Below are 15746 nucleotides of genomic sequence, written 5' to 3'. Positions count from 1 at the left end.
CAGATGTAATTAATATTGGTATTGTCAAGTTAAATTAGGAGCTGCTTCATTGTGGGTGAAAAACCAGCCCATTTGGAAGGTATCCTGGCATTGATGGGATTGAACATACTCTTTATGCCAGGCATTAATGGTAAATGTTTGTGAGATACCTGTAGCTTTTTGGAGTAACTTTTCATAAAACAGAAAGCAAGTGCAGAGAGCAGATTTTTTTTATCTTTTTCTCTCCCCAAACTGGGTTCTTGATTGCCTAGCTGTGGAAGCCATCCTTCAGCAGTTGGGGGGCGCAGGAGGGCTGCACGGGGGGTGTTAGCAGCTGGGCAGGACATGCTGAGAGGTTTTGTTGCTGTGCGTAAGCAGGCTTTCTGTTTTACCCTTGGGTAATCTGTGACTGCGGTGAAAGGTGATCTCTGAGCTCGCAGCTCTGAGGCATGCACCGTGTGCCGAGGTACTGCCTGGCACGCAGCCGGCGTTTGTGATGTGCCGTAGCATGGGGGAGCAGAGGAGGAGAGTTTTATTTCTGGTCTTGGAAGTCAAAGCATGATAAACAGCTTAAGAGGCAGTACTGTCAAATAGGCTGAACGCTTTTTTCTTCTGGGATTTTGGCGGGGGGTTTTGTGCTGGGGCTAGTCCTTTTGAAACCAAGAGACATTCTAGCAGCGCTTCTCTTTGGCCATTGGCTTTGGGTAACGTAGAGCCCTTCTGGACAAGGCTCTGCTCCTATTGTCAGGAGATACAACAAATCACACCTACCATTGCTTGTGCAAAAGAACGATTTCATTACTTCTGTAGTAGGAAAACATTAAATCAATAGGAATTGCTTTTAATCTTAGTCTGTGATATAGTTAGAGCCTCTGTAGAAACGCCACACTACTGTAGTGGTGAATGAGGTGAGCTCCTATGGATTCTGGCGTCAGAGAGTCCCAAAGTAGTGTAGAGCTGCTGCTTTATCGCTCCTCCCAGCTCCCTGGCTAATTAACAGCTGCTAGTTCATTCTGCTCTTGTAAAGTACATTCCTTGAATATTTGCATTTTATTTGAGATGAAGACATGGCTGTCAAACAGACTTGCCTGCCTGTACCACCTTTCAGCTTTCCTTCTTGCTTCTTGTTTGGATTAATGGGGACCAGAACTGATGTTTCAGGCAGCCAAAAATATTGGGAACCTCTGTGACTTATTCAGGCCTGTCTTACAGATTCAAATGTATTTAGCAAAAACGTGTCCAGGTTAATTAAGCTCTTTGACTTGCATACCATTAACTAAGGGGTTTTTTTTCTGAAAATAGGAAAAACATCTAGCTTCATTTCCCAGATCTCAGAAACAACATAGCATGGCTTAAAAACTTGCCAAACTCTTGGTGTGTAAAGTATCTGCAAATAATCTTCTTTGGTCTGTAGGAAGCATTTAGGATCTAGATTTGGGTGGCTTTTTTTTTTTCTTCCCTCACCAGCTTAAATATTTATGAATTTATTAATGTTTCAAGGTCCACAGGAAATAGTTACACCAGGGACCTGGCTGCATTAAAGCACAATGAAGGGAGTAGTGAAACTTTTGTGTTTGTAACCATATTTGACTTGTAAATCTGTTCCGCATACTCAGATACCACTGACGAAGGCTCTTCCCATGTCTGCCATTAAGTTCTATCTTTACAGACCCCCTAGGCTCATTTTATCTGCCTCATCTGATAACCTTCATCGCATTTCTTGCCTGATTCTAATGAGCTAAGCAGTAGCCATTTGAATATGCTCTTAAATTCCTGAGCATGATTTCCAGTGCACTGCCACGGTTTCCTTCCTCATATATATGCATCGCTCCAGGGCACTGCTTCAGCAGTCTGCACATGTAAGCTGTAAGCATGAATCTTTCACAGGACACTCAGATTAAGCCACCGAGGATGGTTAGACTGGAGCAAAACCAGTGCACTGGAGCCCAGGTTTGGGATTAGAGCCCCCCGGGAACTGCCTGAAGGCTGTTCAGCTAGCGTGGCACAGACTGTCGCCACAGTCAGCAAGTGGGGCAGAACTAGAGGCAGTGGCAGTGGTCAGAGTTAATTTCTGATGTCCTGGCCCTGCCTGGAGCGTGAGTTCACGTTGTCTTAAGCGATTGACGGTCTGTGGACGTCACCTCGAGCTCATCACAGAGGGGATGCCATGTGATTGCCCTCCGAAAAATCATAAAATTAATTCTTCCTCCTGCCTTGGACTAGCAGTAGAGATCACAAATGTAGCTGCAGATTGGAAGAGAACCACTGTATTTAACTTTCTAATTGCTGATGTGCTAGCACTAAGTAGAATATCATTGGGAAAACCCTACAACTTTCCAGTCCAATGACAGTTGTGTCCTGGCTTTAAAAAAAAAAAAAGGCAATTTGACACTTGTGCACACACACCCCTGTGCCCCAGTCTTATGTTATCTTGAAGGGGCTCATGTCCACTTACACCTTCTATTAAGTTTGTTGTGCAATATAGACTCTGTGGTTTGAATTTGTGCTACATCACAGCTGGGGAGCAGGTATTACAGTGACTCCTGCTCACCAACCACCAGTGGTACCACACGTTGGTGCTGGATAATCACTACTTGTAAACTGGTTCCTCAGTCATCTAAAATGTTCCAGGCTGAACTTAGGCACCAGAAACTTTTGTTTGTGTGATAGCATTTTGAGGGAGAAGGGGAGAAAGGCAGGATGCGCAAAACTCTCTTCCTTTTGGTTGGTCGCATGAAAGATGGAAAGCTGAAGAGTAGTTTCTTAAACTGTGAATGGCAGCACTTGGTAAACTTCAGGAGGACATCACTAAACCATGGCTTCTCCTTCGCTTTAACTTGCACTCGTGTGTTACAACTCTGAAGAAAACGGGAATAGGTTATATATATTCATCTCTAATCTTAATGTGGAGTCTTGACACAAGCAAGGGAGTACTCCGCTTCATTTGCAGGTGATTGTTGAAACTATTAAATACTCTTTCTGCAAACTGTTGCAATCTGTTGTTATCTGATGTGGCCTCTGCCTGTGTCCGCAGACCCCAGAAGTGGAGCAGCTGGGCAGGGTTGTGGAACTGGACAGCGATATGGCAGATATCACCCAGGAGCCTCCCCAGGAGCCCGCTGAAGGCGATAACATGATGGAAGAGCAGGAGGTCGTGCCTGCTTCGACTCACATCGCGTCAACCCTGGGTATTAACCCCCATGTCCTGCAGGTGAGTGTCTTGCAAGGATTGTGTAATAACTCTCATTAACTTCTCCGTTTGCCTCCCCAAGTGTACTTATATACCAGTTTGTAAAAAACAATACATCACACCTATAGTGTGATTAAAACTTACACGTTACTTACGTATTTCTGTGGTAAACTTTTATAGATGTGAAAAGCTTAATGCAGAAATGAAAATCCTCTTAAGGCTAGAATTCAGATTTCCAAATTTCAAAATGTGGGCAGTAGGGAGGCAGGACTGCCCTGGGCCCAGTTTGTGGTAAACATGGTAACAGGATAACTGGTCTTGCATTGGGGTTTGGTGGTGGTGGATTTATTTGTTTGGTGAAAGGATAGGGTTTCTATCTTACTTAATTTGTAAGGAAAAAGAGTCCTGAGCTTATTACTTAAGCTGAAAAACAAATAGAGCTAAGATCTAAGAAAACGTGATTATTTTAGGACTTCACACCCATCCTAACAAGGACTGTGACACCGATTTAACTAGTAGCTTTTACAAGTTTATCATCAACTGACGAGCTTGCTTTCAGTTCTGAACTGCGTGCCTTCAATGTTACTTGAAATATTTGCAGCATGAGTCTATTGTTTGGTCATGTGCAACATGTAGAAGTTATTTTGGGTGGGAAAGGAGCTGATTAGATAGCTGCTGCTGTGAGAGTGATTGTTAATGTGCAGGCTTGATTTCTCACCTTTTTAGATTATGAAAGCTTCCTTGCTTGCTGATGAAGATGACCTAGATTTGATCCTGGATCATTATCCTGGGAAGCAACCTGTAAAAACGGATACTTCTCAGGAGATCTGTTCTCCGAGGCTCCCTATTTCAAAATCACAAGGACAGAAAAGATACTCAGGTAGCGTGAGAAACCACATATTACGTGAAGAAAGAGTTTAATTCTAGTGGTAACAGGCAAAATCCTATCCCTGGCTGAGCATATGGCAGAACAGTTGTGTGCTGTGGTGGGTTAGCTTTGGCCAGCAGCCAGATACCCACTCTCACTCCTCAACGGGACCGGGCGGAGAAAATGGGAGGAAAAAAGCTCATGGGTTGAGAAAGACGGGAAGATTGTTTTGCCTGTGACAGTTACTGGTGAGCAGGCTTGACTTGAGTAAAATTAATTTATTGCCAGTTAACTAGGTTTGAGTAGTGAGAAACAAAGACAAATGAAAACAACACTTTTCCTACTCCCTCCCCTTTCTCATGCTTGACTTCTCTCCTTCATTCCCAACTCCTCTACCTCTCCCCACCCCAGAGGGGATTGTGGCCAGTCCATAGCAGTTCCTCTCCTTTCCTCCTCGGTTTTTTTTCCCTGCTCCAGCATGAGCCTTCTCCTGAGGGCTGCAAGGGGAATAGCTGCTCTGGTGCCACCTCCTTCTCTGACCTTGGTGCTGGCACTGCTGTTTTCACTTTTTTTTTTTCCTGCCTGGGTGGCATTTTCTGCCCTGTAAGATCTCAGGTACCCCCAGCTTTGCAGATTGGTTCAGAGGTGCCATAAACTCCGCCGATGGGCCGAGCTGTGATGGTGGGTCTGTTGTGGACACTAGTTGTGTCCGGCACAGTGCAGACCCTGGCCTCTTCTCACAGAGACCACCCCCGCAGCCGAAACTGTACCATTTACACCCAGTACATCCCCTAACTGGGGATTTCAGTAGGGATAATACCTCTGACAGCAAGCATGGGGTTGCTTCCTCTGAAGCACATGGGCATACCTGAGACATTTCTGTGGGAACAGCTTCAGCCCTGTTCCTGTTAATAGCAGTTGGTGTCTGCTTTCTCTGTGAGATGCTGCTGTTCTGATGGTCCCACTATGACAATATGTGTTAAATCAGTGACTTCTTTGGGAACTCCAAATTTTGGAGTGAGACCGAGACTGTGTGTACTGTTCTTGGTGTAATACCACGTGCTTTAGTTTGGATAATACAAATTGGGGTTTGCAGTTCTCAGTACTGTAAATAACCCTGCTTAGCTATGCGTTACCATCACAAACCATGGCAAATGTTTTCACTGGCTGCTCAAGAAGTACTGAAATACCTTTAAAGTATCAGAAAGCTACTGCTAAAAAGAGTACCTCGTTCACTTAAACCTTCCTCCTGCTTCTTCCCTCTAGTTGGTGGGCTGCTGCAATCCAAATTCGCTAATGTAATTTTCCAGCCACCGAGTGCTGCACTGCAAGATTTCAGAGGACCGAGGACTCCAAGCAGTCCCCCTTCTGCTGCCCTTTGGTCGGCAACTTCTCCGTTAGCATCTGCCTTCTCTGTACCTCCGTCAGTGCCTGAGGTGCAGATGAAGACAGTTGGTGTCCGCAGGCAGCAGGGGCTTGTGCCTCTAGAAAAGTCCGTCACCTACGGAAAAGGGAAGCTACTGATGGATATGGCACTCTTCATGGGGCGCTCGTTTCGTGTTGGTTGGGGACCCAACTGGACACTTGTCAATTGTGGAGATCAATTAAGTGGATCAAGTGAAATGGAAGATCCTCAGTGTGAGTCTGTGGAATACGGATTCCTGCCAACTCCTGTTGCTCCAAAATTGTGAGTAGTGGTTTCTTTCAGGATGGTTCTGACATACTCTCTCTTCATATTTGAAAGAATCTTGATTGTAGGTTGATACCTTTTGAAATTCAGCTTAATACTCCTTCTGATATGCAGAAGTGGTGCAAGATCATGTTAGTCGTGAAGACTTCCTTCAGGGTGCTATTTTACAAAAATCTGTATCTCAACTAGAATATCCTAGTAAGAGTAGTGATTTTTTTAACAATTAAATAGCACTGTCATCCAGCAAAAAGGTTAAAGAGAAAGTTCAGAATTGTTGTCCAGGAAGCTTCTAATCTGCCGTTGAATCCCCCTGAGGAAACCTGCCTGCACTACCTAAGATATTTCTTGTTTAGCTTTGGAATTCAGATGCCTTAGAATCCTGCTTGTATCTAAAGCTGTATACAGACCTTTCCTGGACTGTGTAACTTGGCGAGAATATAGCTAGATGTTCTACCATTTAAGTCTTCCAAGCCAACCATTGGTTGATGTTCTCCAGTGTATGTGATTGAGATAACGAGGTGCTCACACAGAACACCCCGGGGTATGGTAAGGCGTGCTAATGGCCTTTTGGGAGCTGGAAGCACCCAGTTTGGTGAGGTTTATTAGCCAAAGTCTGGTTCTGAATCCCAAACTGTGTAATGAGGTTCTTTGTACCTACCTGTTGACTTTGGATCATATGTCTTACTGTCTTTATGTTAAAATCAGGACAAGCTGCATGATGCAGCTGCTCCGTGATGGGTGCAGTTCACTTGCACAGAGAACGATTCAGAACATTGCTACCTGTTTTTATCATCTCTTTCCCTCCAGACTCTCAGAATCCTCTTTCAAGGTTCACGTGGAGAAGCTGAGCTTAGAACAACGGAAGATGGACAAAGACAAACAGCTGTACCTCATCCCTCTGGAGATAAAGCTGAAACACAGCACTGTCCATATGGATGAGCGCTGTCCTCTTCTAGCACCCAACCCAGGAGTTTCTGCTATTCACGACTACGCTGACTGGGTTAGGAACGCATCCGAGGATCCCGCTGTGGCAGAAAGTGAGTATGGAATAATTCTTTTCACAATGGCGATAGTTAATCTGGAAAACGGTCCAGTTCAGATTAATTTCAGGTTGCATCAGAGCAGTGAATTATGAATAAAACAGAAAAATTGACTGTGCTTTCTTTCTGAAAGCATAAACATGGTTTGATTGCATTTGGGGAGCTAGCTGACTTCCTGCATCGGCTCGTAACAGTGGGATATCCTTTAAGATACACTATGAGGTTATTCTTATAATCTAACATGAGCCTTCTCTAAATATCCTTCGCTATGTTTTCACTCCTGATGATGGAATAACTCTGTCCTGACAGCTGTTGTGAAGCACTGGTGCTTGACATGGACTTTATGCGAAGCGATTTGGGGGAACCTGAAAGAGTTAGAGGCCAGCTTGGAGGAACCCAGTGAGTACATCCTAGCCCTGGAGCGCAGGAAAGCCTTCTCTCGCTGGCTGTCAGAGACTGCTGCAGAACGAATTGAGGAGGAAGTCTCTCTGTCCCGACATGGTAATCACGTAGAGGCTGTCTTCAGCTGCCTCACTGGGAAGAGAATTGGCGAAGCTTGCAGGCTGGCACAGCAGTCAGGTAAGATGCTTAAATCTCTCAGCTTTTTGGGGGAAGGAGTAAGGGAGACACATAAAGAGAATTTAAACTGAGAGCTGATAGTGAGTAACTGTCTGCTCTGAGTTCGGAGTTTCCCCATGTCAGCAGTGATCAAGGCGGGCGCCTGCTGGTTTACTTGCTGCTTGAGTTCCTGCCCATATTTACACTGGCTTAACTTCCCAGCTCTCCTGGAGTTAAGAGGTGATGCTGTACTGCGTTTGGAATTGTTTTGTTTTGCATACTGTCTCCTTTGAAAGGTTTTTTAATTACCGTTATTTTTAATTGAGCTTCTGTTAAGCACTTTACATTCATTTTCAAAATGAGTATTTTTCAGAGTCTAATGGCTAGTTTCATCTTGATCTTTTATGTCAGCTCAAATCTTAAAACTTTTCTATTTGTTTGTCTCCTTTGGGGGGAGTCTGTCCATCCTATTCCTTTGTCTTCTCCCCCCAGCCCCTATTCTGGTATGTGTTTATGGAGCAGTTTATTTCATAAGAAATTGTGCACAAAAACCACCCAAGTGTGCTGCTGTAGGCTCATGAAAGCACCCCACAACTCAGAAACAGATAGCTGTGGCCCTGGTAGGCGGGGGGGATTCGCCTGATGTGGTGGTGTCTCCCATTGCAGGTGACCACAGGCTTGCTCTGCTCCTCTCCCAGCTGGCAGGTAGCCAGCCCGTGCGGGACCTCCTCACCATGCAGCTGGTGGACTGGCACAGGCTGCAGGCAGACTGCTTCATCCAGGAAGAGAGACTGCGGATCTTTGCCCTGCTTGCAGGAAAGCCTGTAAGTTGTTTTGTTGTCGACTTGATAGTTATGGGGTTGACCTGCTGGGAAGCAGCTCTGCAGAGAAGGATGATGAGGGGCCTGGAGCATCTCTCGTACAAGGAAGGGCTGAGAGAGCTGGGGCTGGTTAGCCTGGAGAAGAGAAGCCTGAGAGGGGATCTGATCAACACTTATCAATATCTAAAGGGTGGGTGTCAAGAGGAAGGGGCCAGACTCTTCTCAGTGGTGCCCAGCGACAGGACAAGGGGCAACGGGCACCAACTGGAACACAGGAAGTTCCACCTGAGCACGAGGAAAAACTTCTTCCCTCTGCGGGTGACCGAGCCCTGGGACAGGCTGCCCAGAGAGGTTGTGGAGTCTCCTTCTCTGGAGAGATTCCAAACCCGCCTGGACGCCATCCTGTGCAACCTGCTCTGGGTGATCCTGCTTTGGCAGGGGGCTGGACTGGATGATCTCCAGAGGTCCCTTCCAGCTCCCACAGGTCTGGGGTTCTGTGACGGCAGTAGGTTTCAGCTGTAACGCTCAACCACACCATGTGGTACGCAGCAGGAAAGGAGTACAATGTGTTGACCTGTTGGGTTTTTTACTAATGCAGCCTCATGCTGTTGCATGCCTGGTGTGTACCGACCATTGTGTGATAAGTTTGACTTAACTTCATAATGTGTTTCTTTAGGTGTGGCAGTTATCAGAGAGAATAAGTATCAATGTGTGCTCCCTGCTGGACTGGAAGCGTTGCATGGCTGTCCACCTCTGGTACCTGCTTCCTCCAACAGCTTCTATTTCCAAGGCACTTGCCATGTATGAGTTGGCGTTTCAGGTAGGTCAGTCACGCCTGGGTGAAGGGAAGTCTGTCTTGGTACCTTTGACTGTCCAACACTGCACTGAGAATTCTGTGAGCTGTCAAGTATTGCTGTGGAGGTGCTGAGTGTGGAATTGCATATGGGTTCGTTATTTCAGTTGTCCCAGCATCGGGTTCCTTCACCAGCTTTAATGATGAGGTTTTGCAGCAGTTCGCTCAGATAGGAACATTCCTTCCCCCACTGGAATGGGAATAGAGCACTGGGGTGGAACCCATTGGTAATTCTAGTCGCTTGAGAAGCTTTGGACCTGCTCTTTAGGGTGTCCTGGTAGTGACTTATTTGAAGCCTATCTCCCACTGATCAAGTGTTTCCAGGTGATTGACATGATCAGGAAGATAGGTAGTGGCCAGCAGCAGGAAAAAGGCTGTTTGAGCCAGGCAGCCAGCCTGTTTTCCCAATGCGATGTTAATACTCAGCTGCCTGACTTCTAAAATAGCCTTTGCCAAACCATGTGCCCTGTTACGCTTGCCGTTTCCACAGCAAATGTGGAAGCTGTCCTACAGGCAGTGCGTGGCTGCATGCATTATGCAAAGCCTTGTCTGTGGCTGCAGAGCTGTCAGCCTCTGTGTACAGAAAGACCAAGGGGTCCATTGACAAAAGTATTTAATCATTTAACTAAAGATAGTTTGGCCCTTGGTCCGTAGGCCTGAGATACTAGATGCGACGCTGTGCTCAGGCTAACTTCTGACTGACGTGTGCTTAATGCTGCAGGAATATTTAGTGTTACCTTTGTACGTAGTACGTCACTGTCACGTGTTCATGGCTTCAGAATGCTAAGCTTTGGTTTTGTCATAGATTGAACTTCAGGTAATGCTACTAGGTTAGAACGTGGGGGTGGTCTCACTGCAGCCCGATGGCGTGGAGGAAAAGTGGATACAGCTCGTTTCCAGAACTTCATGTCAGAGGGCTGACAACTGGAAACCAGCAGGATGTGAAATACTCTTCTGAACCCAGAGCTGGTGTTTTCACCAGCAGTGAACATGTCAGGAGGATTTTGGTGACCTGGGCTGGTTAAATGGTATGAAAGACAACACTTCTGCAGTTCAGTGCCCTGTAAAATCGGTCTTGTCAACTCAGTGTGTTCAGTGCTGCTCGCCTGGCTGTGCAGGCTCGGTAGAGGGAGAGGTGGCTCGCAGGGATGCACCGTATTTCATGCCATCAAGTCACATGTGTTTTTCCAGCTACAAAAACACTGAGGAATACAGGCTGCATGTATGTGAGAACTGACTGTACCCCACACACTGGCTTTTCAGAGCTCAGTGTGAGACGAGATTAAGCATTTTGGGGTTAGGTTTTTTCTTTTTAGTTGTGTTCACGTATAGGTGCTGTGTAAGTTTTAACTGCGGGTGCAGTAGGGTGCACCTTCTACTTTGAAGCAGAAAGCATGCTCATGAGCCTGCTGAGCTGTGTCGAGTTTGGAGTGCAATTTTGTTCAGAGTACTATCTTTAAACTTACTGTTAAAACTATTTCTTTAGAACACACCAGAGTGTGAAAAATATGCCTGCTGTCCTCTGCCTCCTTACCTAGAAGATTCTGGCTGTGTAATTGAAGATGATGATAATGCAGGAAGACCTCTGAGAGATGTCTGTTTCCATTTGTTAAAGCTCTACAGTGACAGGTAAATGGGTAAATAGTTCAAGAACTATTTAGAAAAAACTTGATCAGTCAGTGACGTTGAATTCCCAAACCAGGGGTGTGAAATCAGCTTCAGTGTTTACTGAACCACTTACGGTAGTCAGAAATCTGCCTTGCATGCACACCCTTACAGGATGTGGTGAGGGTATAGATGATGAAAGTCAGGCTTTGGAACACAGTTGTGGGGGGTTTTCTTATCTATTTTCTGTGTCTGAAGAGTGCGGTAATCGTGCCTCACCATAGCTGCCTCTTTTGAAGGCGTTGAGAATTCTGCTGGAGGAGCATGTACAAAAGAAAAGGTTGTGGCAGTCTGGATGCAGACTCGAAAGAAGAGCAAAAGGATTTTAAGTTGTTCCTATCTTTTTTTTTTTTTTTTTTTTTAAAACCAAACCAAAAACCCACCCCCATGTAAATCACACACATGGAATAATTGGAGTGGATGAAGGAACTAAGCAGCACTGATTTCTGATTTTATGTGGACACAATTAGCTGTTTACGTTGCAAATATCTTTCCCTGCAGGCACTATGATCTTGACCAGCTCCTTGATCCCAGGAGCATAACATCTGACCCTCTGGACTACCGTCTCAGCTGGCACCTGTGGGAAGTGCTCAGAACCCTGAACTATTCCCACCTATTCAAGCAGAGTCGAGGGGTGCTGAATACTAGCTACGCTGCCCAGCTCGAAAGCGAAGGGCTTTGGGAATGGGCCGTTTTTATACTGCTGCACGAGCCTGACACACAGTGAGTAAAAGACTTTTTTTGCCTTGAAAATAATGTGTTGTCTGTTTTGTAGACCTGCTATGGGTACCGGAATTGTTGTGGCTTCTCTGCACAGCTGGAGAACTTCATGCACTTGTAAAAATTGTGTGCTGAGATGACAGTGCCATGAATAATTCTGCTTAGTTAAATGTCTTGTTAGGTGTTAAATAGCATTGTATTGTAATGACTGTAACTCGTGAACCGTGCTACAGAACAGATCTCGTTAGTCACCGTGACAGCCTGGAGCTGGGTATCTGGGCTGTGGCTCAGCACGCTTACTGCATTCCAGAATTTGTCCTGAAAACATTATTAATGCAAACTATTGTAACTTCCAGTTGGAACTGAACAGAAGCAAGGGTGTTTGTAAGGAGAGCTTGGGAATCACCCAAATGCGTATTTGGCTTCTGTTGTGAAGTACAGGTTTAACAAAATATTGTCTTAAACTTGTAAATAATACCTCCTTTGTGGAAAGGCGTGTCTTGCTGTTCATGGGTACAGCTACCATTAACGCATTGCAATAGAATTTTTTTCCAGCCGATGACTTCAAAGAGAGCCTGTGTATTACTTTTAGGGGCCTGGATCGTACTTAAATGTTGTGAGTTTAAAAACATTTAAGTGGTACAAAACACTAGTGATGGCTTCTTTCTTAGTGGTTAACCTGCACTGAAGGAATTCAACTGATTTTAGAATTTTTCTAATATCCTGCGGTGAGACTGTTTAAGACCCAGTGAGGCTGGCTTTTGCCGTCTGTTATGCCGGTGCCTGTGCTATCGCCAAGAAGTATTAATGCAATTCTCTGCTGCCTCATTCAGTCCTTGGCTCCTTGTATTGAAGTGTGTCTTGTGATGATGTGATACGAAGGATTGCTTGTTGGACTAACGCCTCGCCCTCTCTTCCCCCAGCATACGGGAGAAGGCAGTGCGTGAACTCTTAAATCGGCACTGCGTCCTCTCAGAGACACCGGAGTCTTGGGCCAAGGAGACTTTTCTGACACGAAGGCTCTGCGTCCCCCCAGAGTGGATTCACGAAGCAAAGGCAGTTCGAGCAAGGATGGAGGGTGACAAGCATAAAGAAGCCCTCTTCTTGTTCAAGGCTGGGCACTGGAACGAGTGTCACAAGCTGGTTGTCAGGCACTTGGCCTCAGGTCAGTCTGCTTCCCTAACTTCTGTCATTTTGTCTTTTGAGCAGCACACAAACCCAGAAGGAACCGAAGTCATTGGGTGTTCAGTAATGTGAAGGAGTAGGGCTGTGTTTGTAGCAACAGGGTCAGTAGAGAGCGGCTGGCTGTTTCAAAACAGCTCTCACTTGATACCTGGCATGATGGTTCTGCAAACACATGAGAAGGGTAGTGCTTAACCACCTGTGCATCCACCTTTTGTGCCAGAGGGAGCATTCCTGGAGCCCCGGTCCTACGGGTGTCCTTGCTCTAGGAAATAGCCTTAGACTTGCCTTTCTGTAGGTCATAAATCAAGTAAGTGTTTCAGGCCATGACTGGTAGCATCAAGGAATTACAAAACTGACAGAGTACAGTCCGTTAATTGCTTTTTCTTTAACAGCCAGTGTTCCTGACTTGTGAGAAACGCCTCTGCTCTGTTACTAACATGTTTGTTCTCTTCAGATGCTATTATTAACGAAAACTACAAGTACCTGAAAGGATTCCTGGAAGATCTTGCCCCTCCAGAGCGCAGTGCACTCATCCAGGACTGGGAGATGGCGGGGCTGGTCTACCTAGATTACATCCGTGTTATCGAGATGCTTGATAGGATTCAGCAGGTAACAAACTAAAACAATTGTGAGGTTTTTCCTACAGTTTGAAAGCTCATACAGAGTCTCACTTTTAGAATAGCCTTTTACTGTGTAGTGCTAATGTTAGTGTTTCCCTTTGGCAGGCACTAGCAAACAGAATATGGTGCATCTCTGAAAATACAGAGAGATTTGGTAGATACTGTCAAAATAAGACATGGGCTCTGCCCTGCAGACACGCTCTATGGAGCATGACAGTGAGATAAGAGAAGGAACAAAATTCACAGTTAGTTAGAGAGGCTGTGGGTGACTCAGAGCGTGACTCTCTTGTTTGCTTTCAGCTGGATTGTTCCACCTACGAGCTGGAGCGGTTACATACCAAAGTGACGTCGTTGTGCAACAGGATAGATCAGATCCAGTGCCACAACGCAAAGGACCGCCTGGCTCAGTCGGGTAAGATGACATCAATATCTAGCAGCCCACTGGGAAAGCCAGCGTGCCGGCTGGGCTGGGCTGTGTCTGTGCCTTGGCACTGCTGAGAAGGAAGGCTGTGGTCGGCAAGCTGAGCCGCGTGTCGCTCCAGGAGTTACTGTACTTGGTCACCATTTCAGGCAGTTCCTGTTGCCTGGTTGATGTGGCACCCAGTATCTGGCCTCTTGATTAGCCGTAAATTCTTGTCCATACTGAGTTTTACAGTGCCAAATAAAGCGTGACCATACTGCAGAAAACAGTCTGGGCTAAGGAATAAGGCCAAATTTTGATTACACTGGCAGAGGAAGTCTGTTTGGAGAGAGGAGATTCACTGCTGGAGTTGAGGACGTGGTTCCACCACCCCTTTGCTCCAGAATCTCCTGTTGAGTCCCTGTTCGAGTTCACCATCCACAGGGTGAGCTCGAGTGCTCTTGTGTGCTAGCTCCCGCTCCGGGGCACGCAGAAACACTCCTCTTTTTCCTCTTTCCAGATATGGCCAAGCGCATCGCTAACCTGCTGCGGGTGGTCCTCAGCCTGCAGCATGCCCCAGAGCCCATCCCTGACTCCACGCCCGACCTGCAGCGCGTCCCGCTTCGCCTGCTCGCTCCCCACATCGGACGGCTGCCTATGCCCGAGGACTATGCCTTGGAGGAGCTCCGCAGCCTCACCCAGTCTTACCTTCGGGAGCTGACAGTAGTGACTCACTGAGGAAGGATCCCTTCCACCGATGGACAGTTTTTACCGTTTGTTAACCCTTACCACTCTTCTGAGGGCGAACAACCTCTCCAGCCACGCAGGTTTTTCCATAGAGGTGTAAAACAGCTTTAGTATGTGGGCTAACGCAGGAATTTTTGTAACCTGGGGGAGGATTGAGACTGGTTGGACCTTGCTGGCTGGCACCCTCAACCACACCACGTTTTCCTAGAATCAATAAAGCGCCTCTTGCCGAACCTGTCTGCAGGCGAGATTGTACCTGTGGAGGGGGGCACGGTGTGGGCTTCATCTCCTGGCAGATCCTTTCACCCCTTTCATTGCAGCGCAGAGGATGGTGAAGCAAGTTCCAGGACAGTTTTCCATGGGGAAAAAGCGGTTTTCTGCAGACTCCCGCTTTGCTGGGACTGCGCTTGGTAAACCAATGAACCTCTGGCGCCCAAACTGACGGTGGACAAGCTTTAACTGGGGCTTTATGTTAGAAGTTTGCTCAGTGGGTGGGGGGGAGAAGAAACTAAGTTCAGAAGTGTCTTTTCCTGCATTCTCTTGCTAGTTTGGAGACCTGCGAATGTGTTGTTTCTCTCATTTCTCCATCCTCCATCTCCAAAAGCAAAACAAGCTCCTTCCCTGACTGGGGAGAAGGGAGACGGCACCTCTGCACGTGCCTTACGGCCAACTCCGTGCCGTGCAGGCCTCTGAGGACAGGCATCACCTGGGGCCCACGCGCAGCGTAACAAGGAGCTTCTCCTAATAGTTGCTGCGTTCCAGGACTCTGGGCTTCTGACGCGAGGGGGCAAATTCTGCGCCGACAGCAGAGCTGCCAGAAGAGGTCGGCTGCCCGAGGAGCAGAGCGGCCGGGTTGCCTCGTCACTGCCAAACGGCCGCCTGCGTAGGTAGGGGCACGCGCTGCCACACATGCGAGTGCCCGGGCAGCCCCTCGACCGGTGCGCGCCCTGTTAGCTGTGTAGCTGCGTTACATCATGCGGAGCTGCCATCTGGCCTATGACCCTCCCGCGAGTGAGCACCTGCCCATGTCGGTGTGCTCTGGTGTGTACAGTCTTTACTCCTGCTGCGTTTAGAAACCGACTATTTTTGGAAGAAGAAAAGCTGTCTATTGCTCTGCCCTGACATCAGGGTTGCTGCAGCACTTCCTGCCCCAGGCAGCCGCTGCTCGCGGTGTCCAGCGGTTCCTGGCTGCCCAGTGCTGCTTTGGAAGGTCTTTATGCATGAGAATTATGTAAAGGTTTTTATTAAAAAAAAAATATAAATAAATGATCTAGATTATTTTCCTGTCTTTTTGAAAACAATAAATAAAATGTTTATAGTATTCCTACTGTTTCCTTTGCTTTTTAAGTAAGATTTCAGTTTCCCATCTCCCTTGGGTTGTCCCACGGGGTGGTTTGGGCTGCCTGGGGT

The 15746-nt window shown here is 46.8% G+C and overlaps 1 protein-coding gene across 4 annotated transcripts in view; it reads left to right on the top strand.

Moving 5' to 3' along the window:
- Positions 1–14569, top strand: part of NUP98 (nucleoporin 98 and 96 precursor) — a 37685-nt gene extending 23116 nt beyond the window's left edge. For all 4 annotated transcript variants that reach the window (XM_054840591.1, XM_054840582.1, XM_054840565.1 and 1 more), the window contains 13 exons: positions 3014–3190; positions 3896–4049; positions 5304–5724; positions 6535–6764; positions 7077–7346; positions 7992–8149; positions 8823–8966; positions 10486–10628; positions 11166–11387; positions 12308–12549; positions 13024–13178; positions 13490–13601; positions 14110–14569. In XM_054840591.1, the coding sequence (XP_054696566.1) occupies positions 3014–3190; positions 3896–4049; positions 5304–5724; positions 6535–6764; positions 7077–7346; positions 7992–8149; positions 8823–8966; positions 10486–10628; positions 11166–11387; positions 12308–12549; positions 13024–13178; positions 13490–13601; positions 14110–14327 (2646 nt within the window). In that variant the 3' untranslated portion in view covers positions 14328–14569. The remainder of the gene's footprint in view (positions 1–3013; positions 3191–3895; positions 4050–5303; positions 5725–6534; positions 6765–7076; positions 7347–7991; positions 8150–8822; positions 8967–10485; positions 10629–11165; positions 11388–12307; positions 12550–13023; positions 13179–13489; positions 13602–14109) is intronic.
- Positions 14570–15746: the final 1177 nt, after the last annotated feature.

Source organism: Grus americana, chromosome 1 (genome assembly GCF_028858705.1).
Source record: "Grus americana isolate bGruAme1 chromosome 1, bGruAme1.mat, whole genome shotgun sequence".
NCBI lineage: Eukaryota > Metazoa > Chordata > Aves > Gruiformes > Gruidae > Grus > Grus americana.
The sequence above is the reverse complement of the archived record's forward strand: the minus strand, read 5'-3'. Positions and strand labels throughout refer to the sequence as shown.